Here is a 16,204-nt window from a genome sequence, read left to right as displayed (position 1 = left end):
CTGGCAAATTGAAGGTACAATGTGAAATAAACAAATCCGAATGAAATGACAGAGAAAATTCATGATGTATGCACGGTGTGTAGCTTGCATTTAACCGGCAAAAATGTATAATTTCATTTCATTCGACGCCGTTTTATAAATCACTTTTTTCACTGGAGCAAAAGTATGTGGCGGCATAGGCTGTCTCTCTTGATCTATATTTGTCCCTGTATGGCAAGTAGTTTTGTACATATTTGATGTACAAAACGTGCTTTTCTCCTACTGTTTTTTTGGGAAGCCAACCAATTACTTAAACTAGTACTTAAACTACTTAGACTTGAAGAGTTCAAGAGACTAGATCTACAAACCCAGAGTCGCTTATCCCATAACCTCAAAACCTGAACAATTTGATTTAATTGCTTGAAACACTAATTCTGCTCTCTACCAGGAGAACCTCTGAACATTAATACATTGCCAATTATCTAAAGCGCACAATCAAGTTCATTTCTGAATGGCTAAAAAAAAAAATCCTAAATGAATATTTTGGAGTGGCCTATTCAAAGTCTGGACTTCAATCTGATTGAAATTCTACGGTATGACCATACACAGGCTGGTATGGTTTTAATTTACCTAAATTAAAACATTTATACCAAAATCAGTGGCCAAAAAAAAAAATCATTGTATTGTTTGTGGAGTTTATTCCCCACTTTAAAACAGCAGTGGAAAGATAAATAATAATAATAATAATAATAATAATAATAATAATAATAATAATAATAATAATAATATTTTTAAAAAACCATAAAGCTGAGAAAACAACAAAAGAATCAGAAGAACGTTGTATTTTTTTGTTAGCTGGGCTTTTATTTTTACTAATCTGATGAAAATTAGTATAAATAATGGCGTTAGGGTGATGTGACACTTTTTTCTGAGTGAGAATTAATGCATCCTTAAAAGAAAACATTTAACAAACCAGTTCTAGTGTTAATCTATTCAAAGAATGCGCAATTTGGCAGATCTTTTGAAAATGAAAGAAAAAAAAAGACATACTCCTTATGTCTGGATGTAATTATGACAGAATGAGCATGCAGTGTGGGAGGAAGACAAAAGCTTCTGCTGGTCACAACCTTTTCACTCTCCTAAACGTTGGCTAACAGACCCATGCAGGCTGTAATTACGCAATTCCAATTGCGCTTACTTCCTGTTACGCAAAGCCACTGTTTGTTTCACATGTAGCATGCGTTTAACTTTTTTGTATTTATTTTTTTTTTTGAACATTTTCGAGTTTAGGCTTTAAGCTTCTTCCCATTTATCATTTTTCCACAATCTTCTGGGCTGGAAAAGCAACTAAGCAAGCCCACACACCACATTTTTATACCCACGCTGTGCTAAAGACATAACGTCTCTGGCGTGGCCTTGTACTTGGCCAACTTTCAAGAGTGTTGGGGTGGATGCTTTAAACATGTGAATATAGAAGTCAGCACTTTCACAAAGGCAAAGAAGCTCCTTGGAGAGAGGAGAGGGCTGCAGTCTCTCTTCATTCCAGAAGTAAATCTGTCCGCTGCAGCTCCTTCACTTCAAAAATAACAGAACACACTCAGAGGAATAAAGAAGATTGAAAGGATGCCGAAGCTTGACTGCGGCGGATAATTTACCCACCAGGCTTGTTTCCTAATATTAAGCAGCCGAGAAGATAACAGACGGATGCAGATACGGTAGTTGAAGGGAAAAAAAGTTTTATTTTGAGCACACACAATTTACATACACTTTCTCTTCTCTTCCTCCTCCTCCTGCTCCTCCAACTACATAAACTTTGACAGAGCAAAATATTTTCAAGCTACACTCAGACTTTAGAATGCAGCCGTCATGAAGTGCCATGTCAAAGTGCGTCTGTGTCACTGGGAGGCCTACACTCAATTGATCAATAATACATCAATAATGTATCTGAAGCTACAAATGCTGCCGTTTGCCGACCACGTTTTCGGCCAGCTCCAACAGCAGAGGGTACCGGAGCGTCCGCTTCCTCCATGAGTCCGGGATTCCGCTCAGACCGGTCTGCAAATACGTTCAGATGACAGATTAATGCAGAAGAACTATTGGAAGAGACGAGCGCGCTTGTCAAAGCTATTGAGTGTTTCACAATAAAAGACGAGGAGGATGTACGCAAAACACTGCCATGCATTGTTTCTCATCAAGGCCTGCGAAAAAAAACATTCTACTTTTAGTGCATCACACTGGGAAGTTCACGAAAATGCAACCTTTAATTTGAAGGTATTTATTTGGTTCACGGGTAATTTTCTTCAAGAAAACTACCAATGGTTTACTTTGATATGAATGACTTTTGCTCTCTGTACCATTTCAGGAGGTTGAAACACTGAGAGAGAGGAATTTTTGATACAATTATTGATTGAACCACGGCTCCGTTTAATCACAGAAGAAATGGACTGTAGCCGACCAAGTGTCACGATAGGAAGCCGACTACCTCTGCCAACAAAAGTAACCGTGAGTGGAGATGTGATCCAATTTATTCTCGCTAATTTTGCCATAATAGTCCAGTACAATTTAATTCAAAAAAACTTCATTGATCACAAAGGGAACCATTGCTCTAGGGACTGAGACGACCAAGCAAGAAGTTTGATGCGTGTGATGAAACATTTTGCCCCGGTTTTGTAGCGTTCTGATCTGAAGAGCTGTACTCCCAAAACTCCCAGAGCGTCTGGTAGAGTAACAGAACCACAGCATTACACGTCCTCCACCATGTTTTAACAGTGGGGCATGAGTTCCAAAACGTTCTCTCACAAACTTTGTTTTGAGGCGCAGTTATGGTCAAAGTGCCACACATTAGCATTTGTTAATAATGTTAATAATGACCATTTTGTGAAAGTCTACCTCTACATTGAAATACATTACATCTGAACATATTTAATAAAAAAAACTATGCACAATCTTCTTCCTATACCAGTATGAGTTCAGATCATTGACTGACATTCCTACTGTACCTGCGCCCCGAAGCAGGCTCCGATGAAGGAGGCCCGGCTGGCGGTGCATCCCCCTCGGCGCATGGTGTCCCTCACAGCCTCCTCCAGCTGTTTCATAGTCAGGACTCCGTGCAGCGCCGCTTGGAACGCACCGGGCAAAGCTGGACACAGACGGCCAGAGGCATATTTCCAATTATTTGCGAAAGCACCATTTGCTCTGCTCTTCAGACGCCATTAGCGGGGGACGTGAACGGATCTAGCGAGGGGAACTTTAAAAGCTTTTTAAACCCCGAGACAGCCAACTCAGCAGGGGAGTGCAGAATAAAAAAGAAAAGAAAAGAAACGGAGGAGGAGGGAGAGTATTACAGATCAAAGGCAAAAGGGGGCCTAATGACAGGATCTACATTCAGGAAAGGGCGTGCAGGCGATGCCAAGTCAACAGACCTGAGTCCCGCTGCTATCTACTGGCTTACCTCATGTGTTAGGGAACACAGCGGGTAGGAGCTGATGGGACGCTTTGGCTAAGTTCTCCTTCACCTGGCCGATATGCGCTTCAGTCGAGACAGAGAAGGAGAAGAAGAGAAACAAAATACAGTGGTTCATTTGAATCTTATCAGTCAAACTTTGGTGTTTAATCAAAGATGTGCTGCATATACTTCTATTCTAACTGCTCCTGTTTAAAGGGGAATTAGTTTCTGCTGTGCACGTTCAAGATAAACATCAGCATGTGCAGCATTTCTTATGGAAAGCTTATGTTTAACTATCATGGATGCTCCAGGGCTTTTCATTAGCTCAGCGGAATTAAATCAGAGGCAAACTGATTGGATTGAGGTTCTGGCTCGTTTCACATAATGGTAATTATATGGTTCCTACCCAAGATTGCATGTTTACTCTATCCTCTCAAAATCACCTTACAACTCATAGTTTCTAATGACCACAGTAAATGTGACCCTTAGGAAGTAGCGTATCTAGGCCTACAGATTGTTACATTCACAAAGCATCAGATCAATCACCAATGACAGCCCTGTCCAGATCCTGAGGGTTCTTCCTGTTGGGGTCGCTCAGCTGAGCCACAACTGCATCCAAAGCGTCGGGATCCGAGCCTTTCAGAACGAAACGTTCCAGAATTCTGGAATTCGCACACAAACACAGCACGAATCAGGACGCCCCTGTCGCTTAGGACATAATCCGGCGAAATCGTCGACGCCCACCCTAATCCCCCACCCTCCTCACCTTGCAGCAGCCAGAGTCACTGCCACGCACATGTCGTTGTTTTGGGTGACGCGGACGGCCCTCTCCACTTTCTCCAGCATCTCGGGTCGCCCGGCGAACATGGCGACGACCGGAGCGAGCTTGGTGACACCGTCAATCTGACAGTCCACGTCGCAGCCTTAAAAAGAAGAAGAAAAAAAAATGTAGGGCGGGATTATAGTCTTTAAATATTTTATATCAGATGCCAGTTCTCTTGAGATTATGGTTCCATTTTTTTATCACCTGGTTCTTCTTTCCCGGCGTCAACATTTCTTAAGAAAGCCTTCAGGCTCGCGTTCCTCCACGGACCGTCAATGGGAAGAATGGCTTTGGGACCTAACATCAGTGAACCGATGAGAGTGTTTCAATACAGTCAGATCACATAGATGTCAATATTACATAAGGGTAAATGCAGATTGCAGTTTTGATGGTGATTACGTCAATTAGTCAGGGAGAGAACCATAAAACCAGCTCAGCACTTTGTCAAAATATCACTGCTCCCTTTGGAAGATCACAAGAACCACAAGCCTCGTTTTGTGTTGAGTTTTGGGCAGTGTCAATTATTAGAAATAAGAAAATAAGGAAGAAACAGGAGTAAGAATGACATTTGTGGGAGAGTTTCTAGGGTGACTTCAGGGAACAAGAAATTGGGAATATTTTCTGTGGATTATTGAGACAAAAACTGAGTGGATTTTTAGTTTTTGTAAAATGCTTTTAGATCTGGTTTAAGACTTGTTTCAAATCTAAATCATGGGTGTAGAGCCTGGCGTTGCTTTGTTATGTCAAAAAACGGATGATTTGTGGTATCTGATGAAACCTTGTGCTAAAAAATGCTAAAGGACAACATCCGACCTCGAGTTATTAGTAACCTTATGCACTAAATTAATTGGATTAGGCAGCAGGACAATGATTCAAAGCATAAAAATAAGTCTACCTCTGAATAAAAGCAAGAAAAAAAAAAAATAGGAAAGAAATAGCTTAGTCAAAGTCCAGTTCAACAGATCATTTATCTGTAAGGCCCCATTAATGTGGCAAATACTAGTGGTAAATTAATTAATTAATTAGAAACTGTTTTAGTATTATTTCAGAAGTCAGATTGTCTTTGTTTCACATCAAAAATTGATCAGGGGCCTGACTGTGTATTTGAAGCGTCAAAAACAGAAGAAATCGTGAAAAACTGGAATAGATTTTCGCCAGATGTGAAACTCAGGAGGGAGAAAGAGAAACCGCATGCTTTCTTGAGTTCAGGTTTCCGCAGGTGAAGCTTCAAATAACAACACAACGACTCCTGGACGTGCAGCTGTCTGCTTTTTACTGGACCCAGTGGCGTGCTGCGCTGCTGTGGTAAGTTACCGCGGGACTGAATCTGACATGTCAGCCGAAGCAGTAAAACAAGGCAGCAAACATTTACGGCGCAACGGAGAGCGGGACCAAGAACAGGGAAGTTGTGCTTCCTGCCACGTTTAAACGGACAGGGACCGTCCCTCCAGCAAAAAAGAAAAGAAAAAAAAAAACACACACACACAGAGGGTTTTAACAGATCGTAACAGTGGCTCTCTCACATCCACTGCGGCCTGTAAAGTTGGCCATTAACACGTAGAGGAATCAGTGGAAACTGGAAAGTCACAAACTAACCTCCTTTTTTTCTGTAAGGATCGTTGACGGGCAGGTCGTACACCGTTCCCGGCCCAAAGAACTCGTAGAAGCGCTTAGTCAGGTCTTTCACGTCAACGTCTATCAAAAAAAAAAAAAACAGAACAAAACAAAAGACGGTAATCATGAAGCGATTAAATGAGAAGAAAGACCAGCTGTAAAGCTTAGAAAAACCATTCTGACTAGTAAGGTTTTCTGAAGGAGAGTAACATCTCATTTTCACGTTTTCTTTCAAGCAAAAGCAAAAAAACGAACAATTTTGACAACAAAAGGTCAGCACCTGAGTGAAGTTGTCAATCAACTCGGCTGTTTGTGCTGGTACATGGCACAAACGTTTGACACCAAATTGGTTTGATTTCACAAAAGTGGAATCAACTAAAAGTGGTTGACTTTTCGACTTTTAACATTTCATAAATATCTTCAAAGCCAAAGCAGCACAAACCAAAAAAATTTGCTGCACAAACCAGCACAAATTGAGACGATTTGATCGACACCCATTTTGTTTGATTTGAAGAAGGTGGGGGCCTGGTTGACCTTTGATGACCTCTAGAAACATTTCTTTATATCTTTAAAATGACAGCAGGACAAGCAAAAATTTTTGCTGCACAAATGTAGCACAAACGTTTGACACCAATAATTTTGTCTGATTTGAAGAAGGTGGAAGGGGGCCAACTTCACTCAGCTACAGTCAGCTGAGTCAGGGCTCCGGGAAGCATCTCGCTCTTGCACGTGTCACACTTCCCGCCGCCTTGGTTTGGGAGAAGTCCAGTCCAGTACCTCCACACCGACTCAGCGACTCCAGCAGGACGTACGCCTGGTCTCCGTAGCAGGTCTGCTCGCCCGTTGCCCTGCGATAAAAAGGATTTGCTGACTGAGGCCGAAACTCGGGGCAGGGCTCCAGGTCGGAGAGGACTTCATTCAGCCTGTCCGGGTTGTAAATCCAGTGCATCGGCTGAGCTGTGGGGGTTAACGGAGAACAGGAGGGACAGGAAGAGATAGAAAATTTAATAATATCTCCTTTTTCTCTTTCTCTCTCTCTCCTCTGCTTTCCTGAAGTGTTTTACCTGCTGTTAATGGTCTCTGTAACGGGAGACACAGCGTTCAAAGCCCTTAACCTTCTTAATTTTGTCCAAGCTACATCGTTCAGACTTTCTTGCATTTTATCCAATGGATCCACACAAAGTAGTTTGTAATTGTGAAATGGAGTTAAGGGAGCGTTTTGTTTTTCACAAGTAAAAGCTGAAATTATGCTACGGAACAGGAAAGAGAAGCGTTTTTCCTCAACGTTAGACAGGAAGAAAAAGAATCCTGGAAGAAAACTTGTTCTGCATCTCCCTGCAGAACAACAACATTCAGATGTGCTAGATCGGCCCAGTCAAATCCCAGATATATGACAAATGACAATCATAGATGCCCTCCAAGTACAACGGAGTATTAAGGCCATATTAAGAAAAAAATATATAATAATAATAACAATAAAGAAAAATTATGAGAATAAATGCAATGAAGTCATTGCATTACCAGAATAAAGTCATAATATTTTGAGAATAAATTTGTAATAATAAGAAAAAAAGTTGAATGAATATGAGAATGACGTCATAATATTACAATATTACGAGACTGATTGTAATATTATGACTTTAATCTTGTAATAGTACAACTCTATTGTTGTATTATGTCAAGTTTATTCTGATAATGCTATGAATTTATTCTTGTAATTTTGAAGTTATTTGCATATATATATATATATATATATATATATATATATATATATATATATATATATATTATATATATATATATATATATAATATATATATATATATAATTTTATTTTATTTTTTTACTTTTTATTTCGTTAGCCTGGTGTCTTGTCATACTCCATCAGATCTGACTGAGCCCAGGTTCTATTTCTAAGTGGAAGGGCGGACTAAAATCCATTTTTGATTCAATCTGTGTATAACTAGAGTTCATCCATTTGTTTTGTTAAATTTCATAGTGTTCTGAAAGCTATGCAAGAATGAGTTCACTTGTTTTGAATTTGTTTATCAGTGTGGCTGTTCTGTGTTATCAACACGGCTCAGAAACGACGGCAACTCCCTTTCACCCTATCAGCACATCCAGATGTTTCGAATGGATAAAGCGTCTCCACACTGACCAAGGAAAGCAGCAACATTCTGTTTTTCAAATGTGTTGAGCTTTTAATAGCAACGTACCTATATATGCAAACATAATATGACTGAGCAGTGTTATCTGTATAGGCGGTGTGCGTCTTACCTGCTGCATCTGCCACAGCTGCCCCAATAATGGCCCCAATGGCTCTGTCAGCCACGCTCAAGGCCATCTGCTTCTATTAAACCACAGACAAGACATTCAATATGTTGAGGGCTTCCCATGACATTACGATGTCTCAAACTAAAAAAAAACAGCTACAGCTTGAAATTTCATTAGAGAAGTGGAAATGTAGCTCCCTACTGTTGTTGGGAAATGGTAGATTGTGGCTAAAAATACTTGACAGACAGAGTGGAAAATTCACATGCATAAGTCATTGTGTTTGATTCTCGTTGCGCTATCAGGTCGACCTGTTAACTTCTACAACTTCTACGTTGCAACAGAAACATCACCATTCATCACTTTTGTAATGCCAATTACAGAATAATTGAATATCTATGCGAACATTTCTGCTTTACTATCACTAAAATGCCTCGAAACATTATATTCTGCTGCAAAAAGTATCAGTTAAACAGTTTTTTTTTTGTTTTTTTTTCATTCCTACCTCGAAGTGCAACCTTCTGCTCTCAGCCTGCTCCTTCTAGTCCTGTTTCAGTCAGTTTTCTGGAAGGGGCTAAAACAGCAATCAGCCAAGTGATAAGAACAGCCAATCACATGCAGCCTATGGGGAACTGTTATTTAACACACTGAATCAAGGCCTCGTACTTAACACTCTGGGATGCCTTCATTTCCTATCCCATCTGTGTCGTTTGGACACACACACACACGCACACATACACACAAAATTATTTTGAAAATTGCCTTAGAATTATTATGTAAGAATTCATTCTGCCCAATTTCTTTTTACAGCCATTCATTATTTAATTCTCCAGCATACACAAAAAATATCCACAGATTTTCTGAATTTTTTTCTGTCCTTACACACGAGGCTTAGCGAATAAAGTCTCTCTGTATAATGCTAAGTTTTTTATATTTTATTTTTTGTTGTGCCTGACCCTGCCAGTGTATAGAAAATGGGCAGACAGTTTCTGAAAATTCATCAACATTATGTTTTGTGTGATTTTCTCTTCATCCCCTTTATGCAAATTTGTTGTTATGCAGTATTGTGTTACTCCACACCGCTAGGTGGAGCCAGGAACTGAGAAATGGTAGGAGGAGTAAAAATGATTGCGATGTGTTTCGCTCGTGTCTGATGCCCTACATTAAATAAGTCCACTAAGTTATTCAATAACACGACTTATTTTTCCACGCCATTGCGCAGTACATGAGCCACTTAAAAAAAAGGACGCAAAATTGATTTCCACAGTAAAATTTCAACTGGACCAATCAGCAAGCAGAAGGAGAAATGAACGATTAAGTCTATTTTCCGTTTTTGAATTGTTGTAGTTTTGACGACAGCAGTGGTGGAAGCTAAAGCTGTTCAGTCCACGTTGGGCACACTTCCAAATATTGAATTAAAATCCACAACCACATTGTACAGCGCAGCATTTCTCTCTTCGCAGTGGAGCATGGTTATTTGCAGTGCACACGACTTCTGGTAAGCTTCATAGCATCGAACAGGCGCACTATAGACGTCACAGGCAAACATTAGCAATTGGGTGAAATTTAAAACCTCAAAGCCATAAGCAATCTTTTCTCAACAGCCGAGAGCCCAGACCTGATCTAGTGTCGCTTCATAAAAAATATTTTAACTCCACTAAAATACTTTGCTAACGGGTCAATAGTTCAGTTTCTGTAGACACTACAGGGTGAAGTACTTTAACAGACTCTCTATGTCATTTTGACTCAACATGCTCTCTTTCTTCCTCCATCTCTTTCAATCCATTGCGTCCATCTTCTTCGCATCGCACCTGATCGTCCCTGGTGTTACAGTTCTGATGAGACCTCACTAATCCAGGCCTGTCACCACTTATCCCAGGCCCCTCACGGGTATTCCCAGCCCATTGATTTCTCTCCTGACCTCCTAAAACAGCAAAAATAGAGTGCTGAGGGTAGAGTCGGGCAATCAATAGCTGTAACCAGAAAACAATGAACAAAAGCTGCAGTGATCCGCTTCTGCGTGACCCCACTCTCCGGTCCCCGTGCTGACACACTTCCTGTTACAAACCTGCTGCTTTTAAGTGCCACAGCACTTGAGACAACATGTTTCAAATGAGATTTCATGCTTGCAAGTGAATCAGAACTCGATTAGAGATGACAGTGATTCATTATGGGCTGCAATCAAGATGCGCTGCGTTCAGACTTATGGGGAAATATGGAGTCGCCAGCACCGGCGGAGATGAATCTTCAAGCAGCTCATCTGCTGTTGTGCACAGCTTTTGCCCGTCTTTGGCTGGGAGATAACATGCCCTTCACAGAGAGATGAAAGAGATGCACAAATAGATCTGCCGCTGTCACCGGATCAAATGACACAATGAGCAGGAGGAGCCTCTATAAATGACACTCTTAACAGAAATGCAAGATGATACGAGGATTTGACGGGGAGCGGAGGGCTGGCTCACTGCCTGCTTCGTTCCCCAACCTTCGAACGGATGCTGAGCCGCTCAGGTTCAGCACCAGTGTTATGGCTACAAGAGGCAAAATGCAAGAACAAAGCAGCTACTTGAGCAAAAATAGTGCTTTGAGCTCGACCGGCAACAAAAGGCAGCTGGATCTTATGTTGCATAAAGACATTTAATTACACCACGTCTCTGCTATGTCAACGTGTGTTGTAAATTTTGCTTTCCGTTGCTGATTTCTATGGGAATGCAGACATTTCCAGGGTAATGTTGGGTTTGGCAAGGGAAGTCACGTCTGTTTGCTGCATCACCCGGTCTATGCTAATGGGCTAATTACAGCGGGGCGCCTCCCACCTCACCCCTCCTATTGTGTGTTATCGCCACATTTTGTCAAGCAGGTGGCCACTGTCTCATCGATCGGTCCAGATTTCCACTTGGGCGCTCCTCTTTAGGCCCCAGAGACTCCCACTTTAATAAAAGCATATTGATTGATTGCTATGATTTGTGTTCATGGCCTGATAGCAATCATTACTGTTTCTGTTCCTCATATACTGCGGCACATTGTTTTCCACACACGCTCAGCAGTTCCTCGGTAGAATTTTCACCTAAACGTTCATCCTTATTGTTTTCCTTAGAGAAATGGCAGATTTACTTCCTTCTTTTTATATTGATATTGTATACTAAGGTTTGTTTTATGATTTATTTGGGGGGGGAGGTCATTTTGGACTTTCCCCCCTGGGATTCACGCCCATGTGTCAATTTGGAAGACCTATTTGTGCCCAAGATCCAACTCCATGGTTGATGTCTTACGGTGCGGCTTCAATATTTCCACGTGATGTTCCTTTTTCATAATGTCATCTGTTTTGCAAAGTGCACTAGTTCTGCAGCAAAACATTGTTTTCTGGTTTGCTGGCTTTCCTATTTTACGCCTCCAAATTGACCAACGATTACTTTGAGCAAACACTTCAACCTCAGTTTGACATGACATGGCTCTAGAATGAATGCCTTTTTCCCTGAAGTTCTTTTGTAAACTGTAAGCTAGGTTCATGTGGTGCATTTGAAGTAATGGCCTCTTCCTCTATGATGACTAAATTTCCCTTGGGGATAATTACCATCTCCCACCAGCTTCAACCAGCATCTTTACAAGGTCTTTAGCCTTTGTTCTGGGGTTGATTTCCCACATTTCCCTGCAGTTTATACCTATACATAATGTATATAATCTTCCACTCTTTTTTAATTTATTTTAAAACAAGAAGTACTGCATCGATGCTGAACAGTTTCTGAAATGTCATCTCAAACTGTTCATCCTAAGGAACATTCTTATAACTGGGGAGAGTGTTTTCACATCAGCATGAGCTTTAACGCTCTACAAAGTTTATTGCACAGACTGTCTGGCACCAGTAACCATGCTGCAAATCAAGTCTCATATGTCATCTTCCCTTCACATTATATTCTTGCTTTGAACCTCAGCAAGTCATCATCACTGTCTGTTGACGGCTAAGTGCATCAAGTTGCCGCCATGGGATTGGCTGATTAGCTGTTTGTGCTAACAAGCCAGGTCCTTATAATAATGTGAATCGTTGAGAGTATGTAAACATGATAATTACCTTAATACTTTTCTAATCCATGGGGACAACTGCAGAGATGAATTACTTTTTTTTAAGTTGGTTATTTTGGCTAATGGGGATTTGAATACATTACCAGCTAAAAACTATAATCAGATAGACATTTGTGATTTAAATAACTTAGATAATCTTTAATGGCCTGTGATGGACTGGTGAGCTGTACTCTGACTCTCACCCAACAGAGACAGGCATTGGGTGAGCAATTTTGGACCCAACTCTGAAACTTAAATAGCACATTTAGAAGTTGCAATTGAAACTAACATATTGGTCAAAAACTTAAATAAAGGTAGGTTAAAGTCTTTAGTTAGAGGAGTGTAACTAAAACTTTGAGCAGTTCAACTGGAGCTGCTCAAAGAGACACAACGTCTCGTTTTGCTAGCAGTGGAAATGTTTATGTCATGTTTAAACAGTGACTTTAGTTAGATGGTCAGGATAATGTCAGGTCACGTCCACCATGTACGTTGTCATGCATGGGAAGCTCACCTGGTTTATCATTACCAGATTACTCAACACTTTAATGGAAAATTGAGGATGTTTTAATGCAAATGCAATGGCGCCATAAACAACAACAAAAAACTTTGCAGCCTCTTTTGCTTCATAGGTTTTGCTGCAGGTTTGTGCTTAAAAGGCTTCCCAAGTGGGTGATTGTTGTCGCCACCAGCAATTGATTAGTTATTGGAAATTTTAATGGATCGACATTCTGCCATCATAACCCTACGTGTCTGTGTGCTTTGCCAGCGGCCTCCCCGTAACATTAATCACATTTATGGTGATGATTGCCAGACTTCACAGGCGCCCAGTGTGGAAGAGGAAGTTGAAACAAGAGAAGGGTTGCGGCAAGATTTGCCAGCATCCGCCTTCAGGAGCCACCCCTGGAGTCATGTGTGGGATGTCAGCCACAGCATCCAGTGTCACTCCAGTGGAAAAGGTGGAAGCTGAACCATTTCTTTTCTTTTATTGTTTCTTTTTTTTTAGCCCAGGTAGAACAAAGTAAAATACGAAGCAGACATCCATGTTGGCGACCTTTTGCTTTTACAACCATCTTCTCGCTAACGAGGATGATGAGAAGTGGAGACGAGCGATTCCGCTTCGACGACTGCATGCTGCTGAAGATTAATCTTCACTGCTCTGTTTGCGCAGCCTTTTGTGTTGGGTTATTATTGTATGTAAATCCTCGGAGCAGCGCTCTCCAGCACACACGCTTGACAGCCTCATTCTGTTGTCAAGGTTCCTCCTCGTGATATCGGGGAATGCGAAGATTAAATGAGTCTTGAAGGTGCGCGGTTCCCCTATTCCAGTCCTCCACCATTTCCATCTATACTTCTAAGACTGTAAAAAGCGCCCTCCATGACTGTTAATGTGATTACCAGCACTTTCCTCTTCCAGGTTTGGATTAGTTTTCACATATTGGGTTTCTCCATCTCTTGCAGTCTTTGTGCCAGGATGCGCAATTCATGCAAACTTGAAATAATGATAAAACAAAACGTACTAATTGCCTCTTTCTGTGACAGTAAATTCGACTGATAACTGGTGCACATGCTGTCTTTTTTTCCCCTACTGTTCTGCACTGCATTGTTTTTAGATAACTTAATTCACCAGAAATAAACCCCATGGTTTTACACTCATGATTGTCCCTATGCCACAGTGAACCGCAGAAACTCACTAAGCTAGACTTGGCACAAAGTGCAACATATAAAATATACATACACATGCTAATTTCAGTCTACCTTCTGTTTTACAAACACTTTATGTGATGAATCTGTAGCTGAGCTTCACCTTTTGAATCCAAAAACTAAAGTCAGTGAACTCTTTGGTGACATTCCAAGTCGACATTGTTGGTAAAGGAACCACGAGTGTCTTTTCCACTTCTGGTCAGTTACAGAAACATCCAAATGCCATGTTTGCAACTGTTGTCTGTTGCCAGTGAGACGTGGAGGCGACAAAAGCAGAAGACATGCATGGGCAATGTTTTTATACCTTACAAAGGACAAAACAACTTAGGTGCTGCAGACTCATTGGCAAGCCAATGAGGAAGAGTTATGAAATGTTAAAATATAATTTAAAAAAAATCTGACATTTAGTGTTTATGCTCCCCATAAAACTTATCAGGTCAGTAGATAGTGCGTTTGTTGATCTGAGTAAAACTGCATTTTGGCAGTGGGAAAAAGTTGATCTATTTCCTTCAAATGCAACAAGTTCGTTGAGCCACTTTGTCAAAGCTCAACTGTCAAAGCTCAACATTTGTGACGTAAAAACAAGGATATTGACAGAAATCTCTCTAGAAATCCTTTGGCTTGTTGATTCAGTCAAATGGTTTTCGTGGACACTTGGGAACACTTGTAGTTTCACTTTCTTTGCCAATACTAATAATGAAGAAAAGTAATTTTAGAGGACTTCGTGATTCTCTGATGCAATAGCTCATAAGAACAGAGTCTCAACCCAGGACCAAGTCCATACACTGCACAGTATATGAAAATACATTTTAGTAAGCTATATATTATGCAATGAAAATCTTTTTCAGCAACTCTTTTCCCCTTCCACTCAACTTTACCTTTATGTGTTTGGATATAGTACTCTTGTGGCTCACCCTCTTTGTACAAGGTCTCAGCGACTGTCTAAGTCAGTAATCTTCCCAAAAGTCAAGTCGACCATGCATCCACAGAACAATTATTTGTCAACATTTTTTTTGTATATATATATATATATATATATATATATATATATATATATATATATATATATATATATATATATATATATATATATATATATAGCTGACTGGATAGCTCAATACATAAGGCATCAGTATATCACCCGAGAGGGCAGGGTTCGAATCCAGTCTGGGTCCTTAGGCAAGACCCTTCAAGCTACTGCCTACCTCATACCATGAGAGATACTAAGTTGCGTAACATGCCGGCTCAGACGTCGCCCGGCCAAACAAGGTCTGCGTCAGGTGTTGGGGAACCAGAGCACCTTGATGACAAATGGGCTACTGGAACAAGACGGAAATGGGCGAGAGATGAAAATGTGGATCTGTTGGAATGCTACTACTCAAGTAACCCTAGTGAGAGAGGTTACATGCAAAGACTGGGGAAGGAATGGTTACTTCGACATCCCCAGTCAACACTAAGCGTTAAACAACTAGTAGCTCAGTGTTCCAACATCCGCAAACGGCAACTGCTATCACAACATGAGACTAGACGGACACAACACAAACTATGCGGCAAAAGGGAGGAACCCGGATGTCAGAACTGTGGGGACTTAACTACAAGTCCCCACCCAGTGAGGGGATACACGGCCCCAATGAGCGAAACAGAACGAGACAGCTGCTGACCTGAGAGAGAGAATCATGACCCGAATGACAACGGCTGAGTGAAGTACCATCAGAAAGTCTCAATGTGAATGCAGCATTGAGAACAATCCCTATCAACACCATAACAGAAACCAATGAGCTGATCTACAACTCAGCATCAGTGATCCTTGAGATACTTGGCTATAAGAGCAACCATGAGACCCAATACCCACCATGGAAAAGACGGTTAGAGGCTAAAATCAAGGTAACAAGGAAGTACAGTACCCAGAAAGTACAGCCAGATGCCCATACCTGAAGCACTTGAAACTGCCAAACAGAGGTTCCAAGCCTTGGCCAGCCGCCTAAAGACCTAAAGAGATACACAAGGGAGAATGAATCCAGAAGGATTAACCGGCTCTTCTCCACTCAACCAGCTAAGGTGTACTCTCAATGGCAGGGTAATAACAACAGAGCAGACCCACCAAGGCTGGAGACTGAACAATACTGGAAAGGCATATGGGAAAGGGAGGCGTCCCACAACAGTAATGCACAGTGGCTGATCTCTCTACGAGAGGACCACAGCAACCTCCCTGAGCAAGCCCCGGTAACCATCACTGTGACAGATGTTCAAGAAAGACTCTCAGGCATGAAAAATTGGACAGCACCAGGGCCTGACATGATCCATGCCTACTGGCT

The 16,204-nt window shown here is 41.1% G+C and overlaps 1 protein-coding gene across 1 annotated transcript; it reads right to left on the bottom strand.

Moving 5' to 3' along the window:
* Positions 1 to 1,698: 1,698 nt before the first annotated feature.
* On the bottom strand, positions 1,699 to 8,720 carry LOC129364745 (crystallin J1B-like). Its single transcript, XM_055037589.1, has 10 exons — positions 8,638 to 8,720; positions 8,139 to 8,211; positions 6,639 to 6,818; positions 5,844 to 5,942; positions 4,452 to 4,544; positions 4,191 to 4,347; positions 3,971 to 4,086; positions 3,431 to 3,508; positions 2,979 to 3,118; positions 1,699 to 2,034 (listed from the first exon to the last, which is right to left on the bottom strand). Exons 2-10 carry the CDS (start codon positions 8,203 to 8,205, stop codon positions 1,930 to 1,932), a joined length of 1,035 nt encoding a protein of 344 aa, XP_054893564.1. The 5' UTR covers positions 8,206 to 8,211; positions 8,638 to 8,720; the 3' UTR covers positions 1,699 to 1,929.
* Between the last annotated feature and the right edge of the window lie 7,484 nt (positions 8,721 to 16,204).

This window comes from Poeciliopsis prolifica, unplaced genomic scaffold (assembly GCF_027474105.1).
Source record: "Poeciliopsis prolifica strain line A6 unplaced genomic scaffold, Auburn_PproV2 SCAFFOLD012, whole genome shotgun sequence".
NCBI lineage: Eukaryota > Metazoa > Chordata > Actinopteri > Cyprinodontiformes > Poeciliidae > Poeciliopsis > Poeciliopsis prolifica.
The sequence above is the reverse complement of the archived record's forward strand: the minus strand, read 5'-3'. Positions and strand labels throughout refer to the sequence as shown.